Source organism: Camelus ferus, chromosome 12, assembly GCF_009834535.1.
Source record: "Camelus ferus isolate YT-003-E chromosome 12, BCGSAC_Cfer_1.0, whole genome shotgun sequence".
Classification (NCBI taxonomy): Eukaryota; Metazoa; Chordata; class Mammalia; order Artiodactyla; family Camelidae; genus Camelus; species Camelus ferus.
In genome coordinates, this window is record NC_045707.1 from 46,948,498 (window position 1) to 46,963,063 (window position 14,566).

Genomic DNA, 14,566 nt, shown 5'->3' on the forward strand with positions numbered 1-14,566 from the left:
CAATGAGGTATCACGTCACACCAGTCAGAATGGCCATCATTCAAAAGTCCACAAACGATAAATGCTGGAGAGGCTGTGGAGAAAAGGGAGCCCTCCTACACTGATGGTGAGAATGCAGTTTGGTGCAGCCGTTATGGAAAACAGTATGGAGATTCCTCAAAAAACTCAAAATAGACTTACCATACAATCCAGCAATCCCACTTCTGGGTATATATCTGGAAGGTACTCTAATTCGAAAAGACACATGCACCCTCAATGTTCATAACAGCACTATTTACAATAGCCAAGATATGGAAACAACCTAAATGTTCATGGACAGATGACTGGATAAAGAAATTGTGGTATAAATACAACGCAATACTACTCAGAAGAATAAAATAATGCTATTTGCAGCAACATGGATGGACCGAGAGATCATCATCCTAAGTGAAGCAAGCCAGAAAGAGAAAGAAAAACACCATATAATATCACTCATATGTGGAATCTAAAAAAAAGAAAATTAGAGTACACTATGAATTCATCTACAAAACAGAAACAGAGTCGCAAACATAGTAAAGAATCTTATGGTTACTAGGGGAAAGGGTGTGGAAAGGGATAAATTTGGGAGTATGAGATTTGCAAATGTTAGCCACTATACGTAAAAATAGATTTTAAAAAATATCTTCTATATAGCACAGGGAACTATATTCAATACCTTATAATAACACTTAATGAAAAAGAATATGAAAATGAATATATGTATGCATATGCATGACTGGGACATTGTGCTGTACACCAGAACCTGACACATTGTAACTGACTGTACTTCAATTAAAAAGAAAAAAGAAACAATACAGGGGAAAAAGGTCTATCAGGATAAAGTGAGTTTATATATATAAAGTCCTTAGGCTGGTATATAATCTAAATTTTCTTTCTAACCTCCTCTCTTCTTCAACATTCTCAAGCCATTTTTTTCCTCAATGTCTTCTGATTTTGAAAAGGTTGGAGAAGACCTGTCTTGCTCCAAACACTGCTCTCCTGTACTCTTCCTGCCACATCTGGCCTTCAACCTGGGCTTTGCTGACTTAAGATATAGAACATTCTCCCTCCTTAAAGGGCTACCATTTCTTTCCAGGCCCACAAGTGTGGAACTATTTTTAAAAAAAGAAAAGAAAAGAAAAAGAAAGTGGGAGTGATATAGTATAGAGGACATCTCTTAATCAGCTTTCACCTCTTCCTCTGGGAACTGTCCCTTCCCCACTCCAGTTGACTCTGGTGTCCTAAGGGAAGGGCTCAAAACACCCTAGGCCAGACTCTGAACCTTGAGAAAAGTGGAGGAACTCAGCTACAGATGGTCATCAATGCCCAGAGATCCCCAGAGTGGCCTCCTTCCTGCCCCTACTGAGCCCTGGAATTTTAGCGATTCCTTCAAAGTCTGAGCAACCCAGTATACATTCGAGAAGTTTCTATTTTTGCTTATGTTTGCAATAGGTCTACTGCTTGAAGTAAAGAGCCCACCTACATGTCTGACAGCCTTTAGTTTCCTCATCTGTAACATCTCTGAGGTACCTTCCGGCTCCGACCTTCTCCAGTTCTAACAACAGTGCAAGTCCCAGCAGATGTGCTCTGCTTGCTCTGTAATTCTCCATAACAACTGCACCATCCCTGCTCGGCTCCCATATGCCTTATGTACAAACGGTGCAGTGGAGAGATGCTTTAAAAGGCTTATATTTAGGTTATAAAACCACAAGCCTCTCGTTTGCCACTTACTACATCTCAGCAGTATTATTTTGGTAACAGCGTCGCCACCCTCTCTGCTACAGTGCTGAGCATAAATAGAACATGAACATTTCCAGGAATTGTCAACTTGGCACTTCTTACAAGGAGTTAAGATTTCTTTTATAACACTAACAAAAATAAAGCCTAAGACTAAAACCTGCCCCAAACTTCTTCTAGAAGTTACATTTCCTTCTCAATTAAAATTTACTGTCTGGAAAAGTACAATGTACTCTTTTTTCCCTCTGGGGAAAAAGTCCTTCAAAGAATCATATTCATATACTCCTTACTGCTAAAACTGTAGAACAAGTATAAACACAGCTGCCTATTAAAATTAAGTAAAGGCAAACATTCCTGCAGCTAGCTACAACAGCAGCCTACAAGTTTGAACTATACCCATAAAAAGAGAAAGCTACCTTGCTAAGCATATGGTTAAACTCCGAGGCCGAGCCACCAGAAAAGCTGGTTATTGGAACTGACGACTTTCGATAGCATGATTTAAGAGCTGCAAAAGTGGGACCTGATTCCAGTAGCAGGAGAGCCAACACACTGTCTCCTGATCACAGCCAAGGAGAGTTCGTCTCTTTTTTACTCTCAAGGTAGCAAGTTGGGATGGAAGCAACCCAGAGCTCTGTTCCTTGACCCCATATGGCCTCACATTAGACCCTACCCATCCTCCACCAACACACAAAAAAAGAGGATAAAATGAGAGATAGTGAAGAGAGATACCAACCAGGAGTTAGCCTTTGGCCAATAGGCAGGAAAGAAAAAGACAGAAAAGCCCCAGAGGCTGCATGTCTGGGAGAGGCTGGAGTAGGGGGAGGAAGAAGAAGGGGGTTGCTGGCAAATAATAGGCTCTGGAGCCCCACAGGTTACCAGAATTAGGGAGGAGAGAAAAACGAACTTTGAGAAAGTGTCTTTACAGGATGTGATTCAGCAGGCTTTGAAGTCAAAGTGCCTAGATTTCAAATTTGGCTTAACTCTGTTATACGACCTTGAGCAAGTGACTTAACATCTCTGTGCGATAAGGGTAATAATACCACCCGCCTCATCAAGTTATTGTCAGGATTAAATGCATTAATAAATGCTAAGGACCTGGAACATAGTGAGTTAAGCCCCCAAGAAATATTATGATTATTATTTTACTACTATTATTTGAGGTTCTTGGTGAGACATAGGAAAAAACTAAGATTCATTTTTAATTACAAATAAAAACTGTGGGCAGGCAGGCAAATTGTCTGACCAACCCACAGATGGACAGACTAAGCCAGTCCCAGTCTTCCCAGCTGGCCATTCGTGTCCCTCCTCCTCTCATCCATCTTCAAGCCATCTTCCACTCCCTCTGTAGCTGAGAGCAGCATCCAACTCATTCTCTACTGGAAGGTTCTGTCTCCATTTGGACTTAGCTTGATCTACAGAGTGCACAGTACTGTGGATGGTCTGTAATTACCAAACAATGTGAACTGGCAATGAAAATAATTCCCCCAAATCCAAATTCACCAGATAATACAAAACCCTCCCATCAGTTTTGTTCTATGAACATGTAGCCTATGTATCCCCAAAGAGCTCTAATGGAGTTTAACGTTGGCAGCAGCATCACACCTGCATGGAGTCTGAGATTCTAGAACACTGTTAAGCAACAATGTCCAGAGAATTCAAAGAATTAAAACATTTGTGATTGCAGATTTAAAACAAAACTATCTATCCTTCTATATCTCCATTCCAGCCTCCTTCATCTTCCCGCACCTGAAAACAAGGACAACTCTATCGGCAAGCACACAGGCTTGGGGAGGCCCACAGTTAGGGAGCAATAAGTGAGAAAGGAGCCATGTGCCTAATATGCTTGTCGGATCTCAAGGTTCTCAACTCTGACTGCACTTTAAAATAGCCTAGGAAAGTGTCTGCGCATGTATATGCATGTTTTGTGTCTTTAAAACCACTGCTCAGATCCCACCTCCACAGAGTTTGGCATGAACTGGCCTGGGGAGAAGCCTGAGGATAATCAGGGGTTTTTTTTTTAGCCAGAGTTGAAAAACTCTGAACTAAATCAATCCTGATGGTCGATAGGGTGATCGATGTAGCCAAGCAACCCATACATCCACAGGAGGAGGAAAAAATTCACAGTGAGAATTTCTAAAAGAAAAGAACATTAAATCCATTTTTTAGAGTGATATGGAGGCATCCCTGCTGGGGAGAGACCTGTCACATGGTTTGCTATTCCTAGAAAGAGCTGTAGTTAACTGCCAACAGATGCATTATTTCATCAGTCCCATAAATACTCGATAAAAGTCTTTTGCTCTTCCTATGTCAGCCTTGTGGGGTGGGGGGTGGAGGGACATGGGGAAGGCTTCTGAAAAATGCATTACTGAACCATCAAAATTTCCTTTTAAATCATTAAAATTGGCACTAATAAAAAAATTTTAGTAAAATCTCATCCCAGTATACCTCTAAAAGCATTTGAAAATTTTCCTCTTAAAATGAAGAAAAAGGCAATAGTACAATGTTTTAAAAGGCTAATTTCAATGATTAACACTACAACATGATATAATTCCATTTTAAACCCAGTGGGGAGCCAAGATTGCACAGCAAAAGTCCGAAATCCAGAGTGGGGAGGCCTGGATTCCAGTGGTGGCAATAAATTACATTAACTAGCTATGTGATCATGGGCAGGTTTTCTTAATCTTCCTAGCACTCAGTTTTCTCAGAGGAAAAATCAGATGATCTGTGAGTCCCTCCCAGTATAAAAGTCTGGAATATCAGGATATGTCTCCATTTTGCTGACTTGTTACATTAGCAAATGAATGTGTTTACAATTTAGACAACTTAAAATTAAGTCATTCTGGCAAGTCTGCTAATAAATTTAACCAGTTCCCAGTCACTGTGCATCCACTGAATAAGCAAAACAGTAAAGTATCTTGAATATGGCATTATCTTCTATCTGAACTAGAGCTGGTGAGATAGGCTGGGACCTGGGACCCTTTACTGGAGTGCTTGCACCTGGACCAACATTTCCTTGAGCAACAGAACACAAAGAACCTTTAAAAGACTAAAAATAACTGCATGCATGCACAGTTGGGGCAAACTGTGAACAAGATACAAAAAGGCCAAAAGGTGCCAGGAGCAAAAGTAGGGTACTGCACATGATCCCTGCACATGGCACCACCAAAGGGGTGGGCAGACCACCTAAGCCACCCCTCCAGCCTGACCCACCTATCCACCCCTACCCTCACCCCATTTAAGGGACCAGCTTGCCCTACCACCAGGGAGTAAGCCAGGGCACCTGTTACCTATTTTTGCTCCCTTATGCTGCAGCATGAGTCCTAGTAAAATATTGCCTGAATTTCTCATCTGGCCTTTTATCAATTTCTATTGATTAGAGAGTCCAAGAAGTGAGTCCATTAACACTGGAGCCTTCCTCCCCTAACTATACCAGCCAGATGATGGTTCCTGCCCCAAAGTCCTTGCTCTTTTAAAATAAGAAAATACATGAAAGGCATCTTCACACTTTTTGCCATATCCTCATACTATTATTATTTTCTTGGTATTTTTCTTTATGTTGACTCACTTTTACTTAAATAAAAGCAGTATGTTTCAAAGGAACTTCATAAATAGAAAACAATTTTCCTTTCCATAAATGGAAGGAAATCATTAAATGGATACAAGAAAAAGAAAAGCAAAACAACTAAATTCTAACTAAATACTGTTATCCACAGAAGGCTTCAAGCATGAAGAGCTTTTTCTGTCTGTTAAAAATTAGCAAATGTCAAGAGATGTTACAGAAATACTAGTACCAAATGGAGGCTTTCACTTGGATGTTGTCAGGATTGAAACAGAAAGAAAAAAGAAATAGCTGTCTCACCTCGCGACTTAATTATATGTCCACATAGCATCTAAAATCATTTTAAGAACCACCAATATCATAGCGGAGCACACATCTCACATTCTGGGAAGCGCCATGACAAACGGTCAAGACTGGGCCTTTGCTGATCGGAAGTGTGATTCATCTCTCTAGAAGGATGGTTATCCTCCCAGAAGGGCCTGGGCTCTAGCCTATCACTGGGGCTTCCACTTGAGTTCCTTTGCACCGTGGTCCCCTCTGTCTGAAAGCTCTTCCTCCATGTATCCACTCTGTTGAAGAATTCAGATCTCTGCTTAGTGACCTCTCATCAGAGCAGCTTTCTCTGACCACCCCACATCATTTGCTAAGCCCTTCCTTACCCACCAAGCACGCTGCTCTTCTTCATAGCACTATCACCATCTGATGCATTATTTGTTCATTTGCTGGTTGTCTGTCCCCATCAGATCATAGAATACAGTGAGCTTCAAAGAGCAGGATCTTTATTTACTACAACATCCCCAGCACCCAATGTCTGGTACATGGCCAAGACGAATATTTGTTCAATGAATGAATGAATGACTCTTCTCAGTTGATCTGAGATCCTTCATGTGTCTCTATTACCTAATGCCTAGAATCCAGTTGGGCCTCAGGAAGTGTATGATAGTCATGCTGGGGATACACAGAAATATGGGCTCTCTGAGGACTCTGCCCTTACCACAAGGAGGGGTCTTGCTCTGGATGCTGACCCACCATTTCCTCTCCAGGACACAGGCTGTCACAGAGTGAGCTCTACTCAACCTCAGTGGAAGTGCCTAGATAAACCACAAACCTGATGAACTAAGATCAACACTGAATTTATGCACAGAAAAGGTGTGAATTCGTGGTATGATTCAAAACTCCCAGGCTAGAAATCTCTCTAATAAACCTATTACAATACCTAAAATTTTTGCCATCATTACTCAGTAACTTCAGATGCATCCAAGCATATTTCTGGAAGCCAGACTATATCTCAAAACAGTGGCTGATGTGGCTCTGCATGATCACACAAGACCAGCTCCAAAAGGGACCAGCTGAGCCCTGGAGCCTGTGGGTAGAGGGGAAACGGGCCAGCCCTGCATCCTGCTCTAGTGAGGATAGCCATGGAGTCCAGAGCACAGGGTCCAAGGCAAGGCCCAGCTCAAGTTCAGGCAAGGTTGTAACAAATGACACCCCCAGGACAGCTACTCCAGCAGGCCAGAATTGAGGCATCTGATGCTAACATAGAAGCCACTGAGCTGCATTTCAAGATATCTGTCCTTCATCCCTGCTGGTGGCTAAGAGAACACAAAGCAGAAATTCAGCCTAGGGGGGAGGGGAAAAAAAAAAAAACAACTCCCAAGCCTAAAAAAGATGAGGGTTAAAGGAGGGGTTGCCAAGCTGTTAAGTGGGAATCATGGCAGAGACCCAGTCCCACAGCCGAGGCCAACATGGTGGAACACGGAGTCCTCGGGCCCAGAAGTCCCTCCCACCACGACTTAAGGCTAAGTCCCACCAGCTGGTGAGACTGGGGCTGCTGACAAACCTCCGTTCCAGATCCAGATTAGCTCAGGCACTGGAGCGAGCCTGTCAGCCTAGACAGGGCCCAGGAGTAGTGGGAAGCCAGGTAGGCGGGCACATGCTGCCTTTACCCAGACTCAGCACTCTACTCATCCCCAAAATGACCTGCCAGGAGCCCAGAGAGCATTTCCAGCTGATCTAGTGTCTACTACATGACCTTGGCCAGTCAGGGACACACCGTGAAGCGTTCTTTCCATGGTGCCAAGCTGGATTAAGTCACTTTAACGCCAGAAGTCCTCTTTTAGAATATAAGGGTTCTTATAAGGTGAGAAAAACACAGAATCAATTATCCATTAATATCTTAGGCTTTTTTTTTTTTAACAAAGGTAGGGATACCAGTCATCTAGGCAGATTCTGAGAGAATCAAAGGTTTAAAGTGTTTGTTTTATTTTGTTTTGTGCTATTTTGTTTTGTTTTGGGATTTGCTGGGGGCAGAGTTTATGAGAGTAGAAAGAATCAAGATACAACTTGGTTCTTCTCAAAAAAAACTACGCCCAGAATATAAATTAAAAGCAACTAAGTAGGATCAATCACCAAATAAGGCCTTTGAGGTAGCTCAGAGTTTACAAGTGAAACACAAAAATTAACCAAACAAGTGAAAGGGAAACCAAGAATCTCTGAGAAGACCAGAACAAGAAAACTTTTTCTAAGATAAAATCAGTTCATTCTTGGAAAAGGATCGACCTCCTGGACAAAGAGAAAGCCACCCCTCCCCATTCATCTTCAAAGCCTCCCAAGAGGAAAGCACCAAACCTATACAAACCGATTAATAACTGCAACCAAAATGAGTAAACCGTCGGAAGAGGTTAATATATGCACATACATAGATAAGTACCACACTTTCCTACATTCTAATTCCTCAAAGTTCAAACATGCCTTTACAAAAATTTAAATGGACTATTTAAAAGCTTATTAAAACTACCCAATTACAACACTAGGAAGCACTGGGGTCCTGGGAAAAAGGCCTCTGGGTCCATTCGTATTTTTTACAGGGACATTAAATTGAAGGCATTTCAACTCTGATATTCTTTCCAGGATTTTTTAAAAAAACAGATTTCCAATTATAATTAAAATTAAAATACTGCCATCAAATTAACTAATTTAAACATTGAAAGTTTAAGGTCCCAAATAAAAGAAGGCTGTTACCTAACACATCATTGCCTCCACACCTTATATATATAGACATCGCTAAAATTTACGGTGTAATGAATTTTCCATAACGTGTGGATTTTAAAAGTGGTTTTTATGAGATGGAAAACTACCAAGTGAGGAAGGGAATGATAAACTCCAAATTCTGACTTTATCAGTGAGTGGGGTTGGGGGAGAGCTAGGACTGGGGAAGTGCACCAAGGAGTCCTCAAAGGCCATGGTAATATTTTTTAACTGAGTGATGGGGAGACAAGTGTTCACTGTGCTGTTACTCTTCACATCTTAGTTATATTTTGTAATCTTACTTAAAATATTCAACAACTAACAAAAACTACTTTAAAAGTGAGTTTATGTAATTGTCATCGTGGAAAGTAAAGAGAACATTATGTAAATCAAATCCTTTTTTTCAGAATATTTTTTCATTAGCAGTGTTACTCAACAAGACAAACAATAAAAAGTACTTAATTTGTACTCTTAATACAGATAGATTAGTAGCCAATTTATCGTGCCATTTGACCACTTCCACATAATCAAATTAACATTTTTCCAAACACAACACAGATACACTCAATTTTTTCCCATTCCAACTGTTCCATACTGCTTACTTTTTAAAAAAACTATTTTTTCCTCAACTTCACTGTAACTGTCACCATTTGGTTAAAAAAAATCTTATATTTTTCTTTTTCTTTGAATGAATTGGAAGAAATTAATGGGGTCATACTTCTTTGAACAACATACAACAGTATTATTGACAACATCCACAGTGATTATGAAAATTAAATGAAATATTTTGGAAGTAACAGGCTTTCAGTTTCCCTGTTTTGTTGTTTCCAACTACGTGTTAACAAGAGGAAACTCCAAGTCAAATACCAGGAAGACATTAGACACCATAACATTACTTTTAACATCTCCCCAATTCTGTTATTTATTCTGTTTTCAATCAAGTGGTAGAAATGTCTTAACTACATCAGTTTGGCTTTGTTCACATACCTGGAGTATTTAATTTTGTAAGGACAATCCAATCTGAGAATATCTGTAGTCCTCAGAGGCCAGCTTTTTTCAGTATTTCAAAAGCCTAAAGACATATATTTATCTGTAATTTGGCCATGCTAGGAAATGAAAATATTTTTGCTTCTTCCACTGGGATTTTACCAGGCCTTCCTAAGTTAACCAGTTATCTCACACTGATCAAATATTCTGACAGATGTCATTAATAAAAACAGAAGAATTAATCATGATACTTAATGCATGTGGTCTGGAAAATCATTTAAAATATGAGGTCCGTGGGGCAAAAATAATCAAAGTGGTCTTTTTTTTTTTTTTTTTTAAATAGTTAGTTATATTGGTATTTTAAAAACAACAACAAAGAAGTCTGGGGACCTCTGAGTTGGGGTAGTTCTATCATTGCAATCAAAAACTCCTGAAAATGTTGATTTCCTAACTCTGCTAAAAATCTGCAAGTCAACTCTCTTTTTTTCCTTTTGCCAGTTCAGTTCTCTGCTCCTCAATCTGTGTAAAAAGTAGAAGTCACAGGAGGTGTTAACAGGAAACAAGTGTTTCATATCACATCCTCTTTCTGCTGAAGGCCAGGCTGATAGCACTAGGACTGCTTCTCTTTCCCTCAGGTTCCAACTTCCCTTAAAATCAAAATGAGACCCCAGCCCCCTGCCCCCCGTAAAATTATTGTCTTACAAAATTAAATACTCTGGGTATCTGAACAAAGCCAAACTAAAAAGGACAACTTTAAATCAATGGCCTTTAAAAACAAACTAAGTCAGCCTTCCAAATAATCCCCTTTGGCCCTGCAGGAGAGCCCAGGGAACAGGTGCAAGGCGTGCCTTCCTAGAGGCTGTCTCCTCCTTCATGAATCTGACCTTTTCCAGCCGGCCGCTCTGGCACCCCACGAATCAGTTATCAGGAAGCCTAAAGCCTGCTTTCCCATCTGCACTTTCCAAATGGCTGCTGATGCCAAGGGCTGAGATATGACCTGGCTCTCATCTGAGAACATGCCTCCCAAGTGACCTGCCAACTTTCCCTGGAAGCATTTCTGAATGTATTCTCTGACCTCCCTCCTCACCTTCTCAATCATGGTTCATCCTTCCTTCCTTCCTTCCCTGAACTGCCTAATTCCACCTCCTCATCCGGTGCCTCCAATGCCATATGCCTTCAATTCAAACGCCTTACCCACTTTCAGAAACTGCTGATCCCTCTCAGCCTAAAAATCCAACTTCAAGTCCAAAGGGCATAGTTACAACAATTTTGGAGCTGGTTTGAAGAGATCTTTTTGAGGCCTACCTGCAGGCAGCTCAACTATGGCTTCTTCTCTTGCCTTCTCCAGTTTCTCCCTTACCCAGGGAAATTCCTGAAGGGAATCTAGGAATGCATCGAATGCTTTAGGACCCCTGGAAGGTAGGATATCCAGCAGCAGCATTGTTTTCCGGAGGCCTGTAGCTTGAGCTTTAATTTCTTGAACATGGTTTTCCGTCAAGACCCCTTCCTGGTAAAGATACTGGAGAACCAGTCCCTCCACCAGTACCTCTGCACCCAGCTCCAGGCGAAGGGAGCGAAGAACTTGCTTGTCTCTAGCCTCCATTTCCCCCTGGGAAAAGACAAAATGGTATCTCAGATCATAGGGATGCTGATGAGCCCTGAAAGACAGTGTCTTACAATGCAAGTTCCTCAAGATCATGGACATCTCTGTGAACCTCAGCAGAGCTCCAGGCCATGGTGTTTAGTACACTGGCTGAGCCAAGCTGAATTAATTTCAAATGTTTCTAAACATGATGAACAGCACCGAACATGAATCATTCTCTCTGTTTTTGCTTTCCACACAGTGGGGTCCTAGCTCAATTCCTCGTGCCATAAAGGGATTTGGGAAAAAACTGAACAGAGACCCTTCTTTAAAAGCAACTTTTATCTGAGGAATACACAGGAGTATTCAATTTTAACATGCTTGAAAAGAACTAGTGCTTTTATTTTAACATTTCCTTCATCAGATACCCCTCCACCGCAGAAACTGCGAATATTCAATTAAGCAAGTGCCCTTTAGATGGTGGGCATTTTCAGAAACTGATCAGCAATGGGAGTAGGGCCCGAAACCAGCAGGTACTGATAAGTTTAAGGATCTTTTTCCCTAAGAAAAGAGGCCTATATATGCACCACTGCCTTCAAGAAAAATATGAAGAGTTCATGCCCAGTCTACGGTAAATCTCACATATAGTCACAGACTCCAGCCCTTCCCTGGGAGAATTCCCAGTCTCTATCACAACACTGCCATGGCCACACATGCATAGGACATTTAATGGTTTGGGGTTTTCTTCGTTTTGTTTGAAAGGAAAAATGTCCACCTGCTAATCCTTGGTCAGAAGTCACGCAAGAGTGGAAGGCATGTTTCCAAGACGAGTGCACCAGTGAGCAGAGGGGCCGCCACGAGAGTAACTAGGTGGCGAGGAGTGGGGGGGTGGGGGTAGGGGCGGCAGATGAGGCTTCATAACACCCACAGAAACAACCCGGGCCGGCGACCCGGACCCCCGGCCCTCCTCACAGGCCTCTGTGAAGTCCGAGAGGCGGCAAGTGAGCAAGTGGGTGGGGGTGCACTTTAGGCTGCCCCCGCCCATTTGGAACTGTTTATTCCCTGCTTTGCCAGCTGAAGCCCGGCGGCATTAGGAACAGGAAGAACTACCAGAGATTTTCAGGGCAACCTGACCCGTTAAAAACGGGGTGCTGGGAATGATCTTCAGAGCAGACCGAGGGGAGAGAGGGCCCCGGCACCCCACTGTCACCCTAACCCGTCCGGGCTCGTGAACGCCGCTAGCAAGGTAGGGACGAGGGAGCCACGCAGGGCCCAGGCCGCAGACGCCGCGGCGCGGAGCCTTCGAGAAAAGGTGGATACGGGGGGTTCTGGTTTCCTATTACTTACGTCCGCAAACACGTATCTTTAAAAAAAAAAAAAAAATCTGCAACCGGAATCCAGACTGTCAGGGAACCTGTACCACAAGCACCATCTTTGTTGAAGGCAAAAGCCCTGAACAGGAAGTGTTGTCGCCATCTTTATTAAGGGCAAACACAGGAAGTGCTGTGGCCATCTTTATTGGTGGCCCGAGTGTTGGGATGAAGCCTTTTCCGCCATGTTTGCTGTGGGTAAATAATATCATCACCTGGAGTTGGAAAGTAGTGATATCATTTAGGGAGTTATTGAAGGAAAGGAGTAATTGGATAATTGCATTTTTTAATTGGATAATTGCATTTTAACACATTAACTACACCAGGACCTTGCACACAGTTGACAAAATATAGTCAGGTCTCAAAAGTCACCTTTATCAGGAAGACGTTCCGTGACCACTTTTATTTAAAATTACAGCATTCATCTCCTGCACGCCTCATCCCCTTTTCCAGCTTTATTTTCATCATAAGCACGTATCACTATCTTATTAAAACTTTTACTTAATCACTTGTTCATCACCTGTTTCCCTCCACTGAAATGCAAGGTCCTTCCTTTGTATCACAAAGGTCCTGCCCACAAAGAGTTTATAAGGCAACCAGTCGGGATTCAGTTATTAGCAATTGACTAGCTATTTTGGGCAGGCAGGAGTTTGTCATGAGGAATTGGGGTCATTCACAATCACTAGAAAGGCTTGAGAAGGTCTGGACATCTAAGGATGACTCCCTAAACAACACTGCCAAACTGGCTCATGGCCATAACCAGGAAAAGGGAGTCAGGAGCCACCATTCCACAGTCCCAACCTCTTCTCAACACTGATAGAGCAATGACTGCACGTTGAAACACTGCCGCAGAAAATCCAAGGTATCCACAGCTGTATTTGCCAGCAGCATCAAAACAGCAGCACCTGCAAATCTTACTCTAATGCATTTAATGAAACCTAATTTGCATGCGGAACATTAGTAGCAAGGGTGTCTGGGGCATGTAGTTTGTAATCGGAAGGCAAGACAAATGCATGCTCCAAATAGAAAAGAATGTCATATTGTGGGTCCTTCCTCAAATTCCTTTATGAAATGAGGCAATCAATAAAGACATTCATTGATCCACTTTTAAGTCAATTGGGAGATATATACAGGAACCTCCTAAAAATCGATTGACAGTAACAGAAGAAAACCTAAAAATGTTACTTCTGTAGAGGTTTTTACAACCAACGTTTCTAATGAAAGATGGAAATACCTTTGTGAGCAAATCAATAGAAAGCAATTGTAAACTTCCCTCCTCAAAATATTCTAATTTTTGTAACCAATTTAAAGTGTTACTATACCAATATGCCATTTTATTGGGCCACTGACAATATTTTTACATTGAGTGGCAAGTATTATTATAATTAGAATTTTACATATGTGAGGACTGTGGCATCAAAGTGATCAAGTGTCTTAGCCAAAATCTCCACAGCTAATATAAAGCAAAACCTGAATTCTGACCAGGTCTCTCTGATTTCATGCTCTTTCCAGTACATAGTACACCACACACCCCTGTATGGCGAAGAGTCAACTCTTCTAGTGACAGCTAAAATATTGGTAAATCATTCTGGTGCCACCTTCTACTCTTGATACTCTTGAGTTCCAGTTACACTCTTCACTATCCCCCTCCTCTTTTGTTCTGGAATTGCTGTCCTTTCCTGGGCAGGATTTTCCTTCTGTGTGTGGACAGGTGTTAACAAGATTCTCTGTCCTCTTCCAGATAAAGTGTAGACCTCTTGTGATACTGCCAATAGCTGAGGTTATTGACTTTGGGGGGAGAGACAAAATGTACTTTTTCCAACTATAAACTTGGATAATGTTCAAACATAGTAAAGTTGAAACAAATAACACCAAAAAACACCCATATAAAACTACCTATTTTAAAAACACTTCTTGATGATTCGTTGTATTTGAAAAGGCTTGAGGTATCCTAGGAACAAGAAGGATACATTGATGATGATGTCCAGGGGCAGGTGGGCTCCATGAGAGTTCACAGAAGAGAAGAGAGTGAGAGATGGCATGAGAAAGAAGAGTTTGTGCAGGAGCTGGGGCACATGGAGACTTATGGGGAACAACATTAAAGGTTGGCTATTAAGGATCTCACTTAAATTCATAAGGTGAAGCCCTTGTCCATCAAATACCCCTTCCTATGGAAAATTTAGGAAAGCATCCATGCTGCCTCCTAAGCCACTAGGCTAGCTCTCTCATTGACTAGCCAACTGCTATCAATCAGCCTGTTGGAGGACCACCACCACACTAGCATAG

General features: G+C 41.8%; 1 protein-coding gene and 1 long non-coding RNA gene across 8 annotated transcripts in view; one reads left to right on the forward strand and one right to left on the reverse strand.

Annotated features, from left to right (window-relative positions):
• The window catches only part of CRADD (CASP2 and RIPK1 domain containing adaptor with death domain), a 162,441-nt gene extending 150,032 nt beyond the window's left edge, over window positions 1–12,409 (reverse strand). For 5 of the 7 annotated variants that reach the window (XR_004324735.1, XR_004324737.1, XR_004324736.1 and 2 more), the window contains exons 1-2: window positions 12,258–12,409; window positions 10,634–10,937 (exon numbers count right to left, since the gene is read on the reverse strand). Coding sequence is in view for 4 of the 7 variants with exons in the window: in XM_032493622.1 (XP_032349513.1) it covers window positions 10,634–10,931 (298 nt within the window). In the remaining 3 variants the exon portion in view is untranslated. Of the gene's footprint in view, window positions 1–10,633; window positions 10,938–11,685; window positions 12,203–12,257 lie in introns of those variants that run through there. The other 2 variants (XM_032493624.1, XM_032493623.1) reach the window with 2 other exon arrangements.
• Window positions 4,051–6,357, forward strand: LOC116667725. The gene is made up of 3 exons (XR_004324743.1): window positions 4,051–4,061; window positions 4,705–4,707; window positions 5,963–6,357. It is a non-coding gene; the product is annotated as an uncharacterized LOC116667725 (long non-coding RNA).
• Window positions 12,410–14,566: the final 2,157 nt, after the last annotated feature.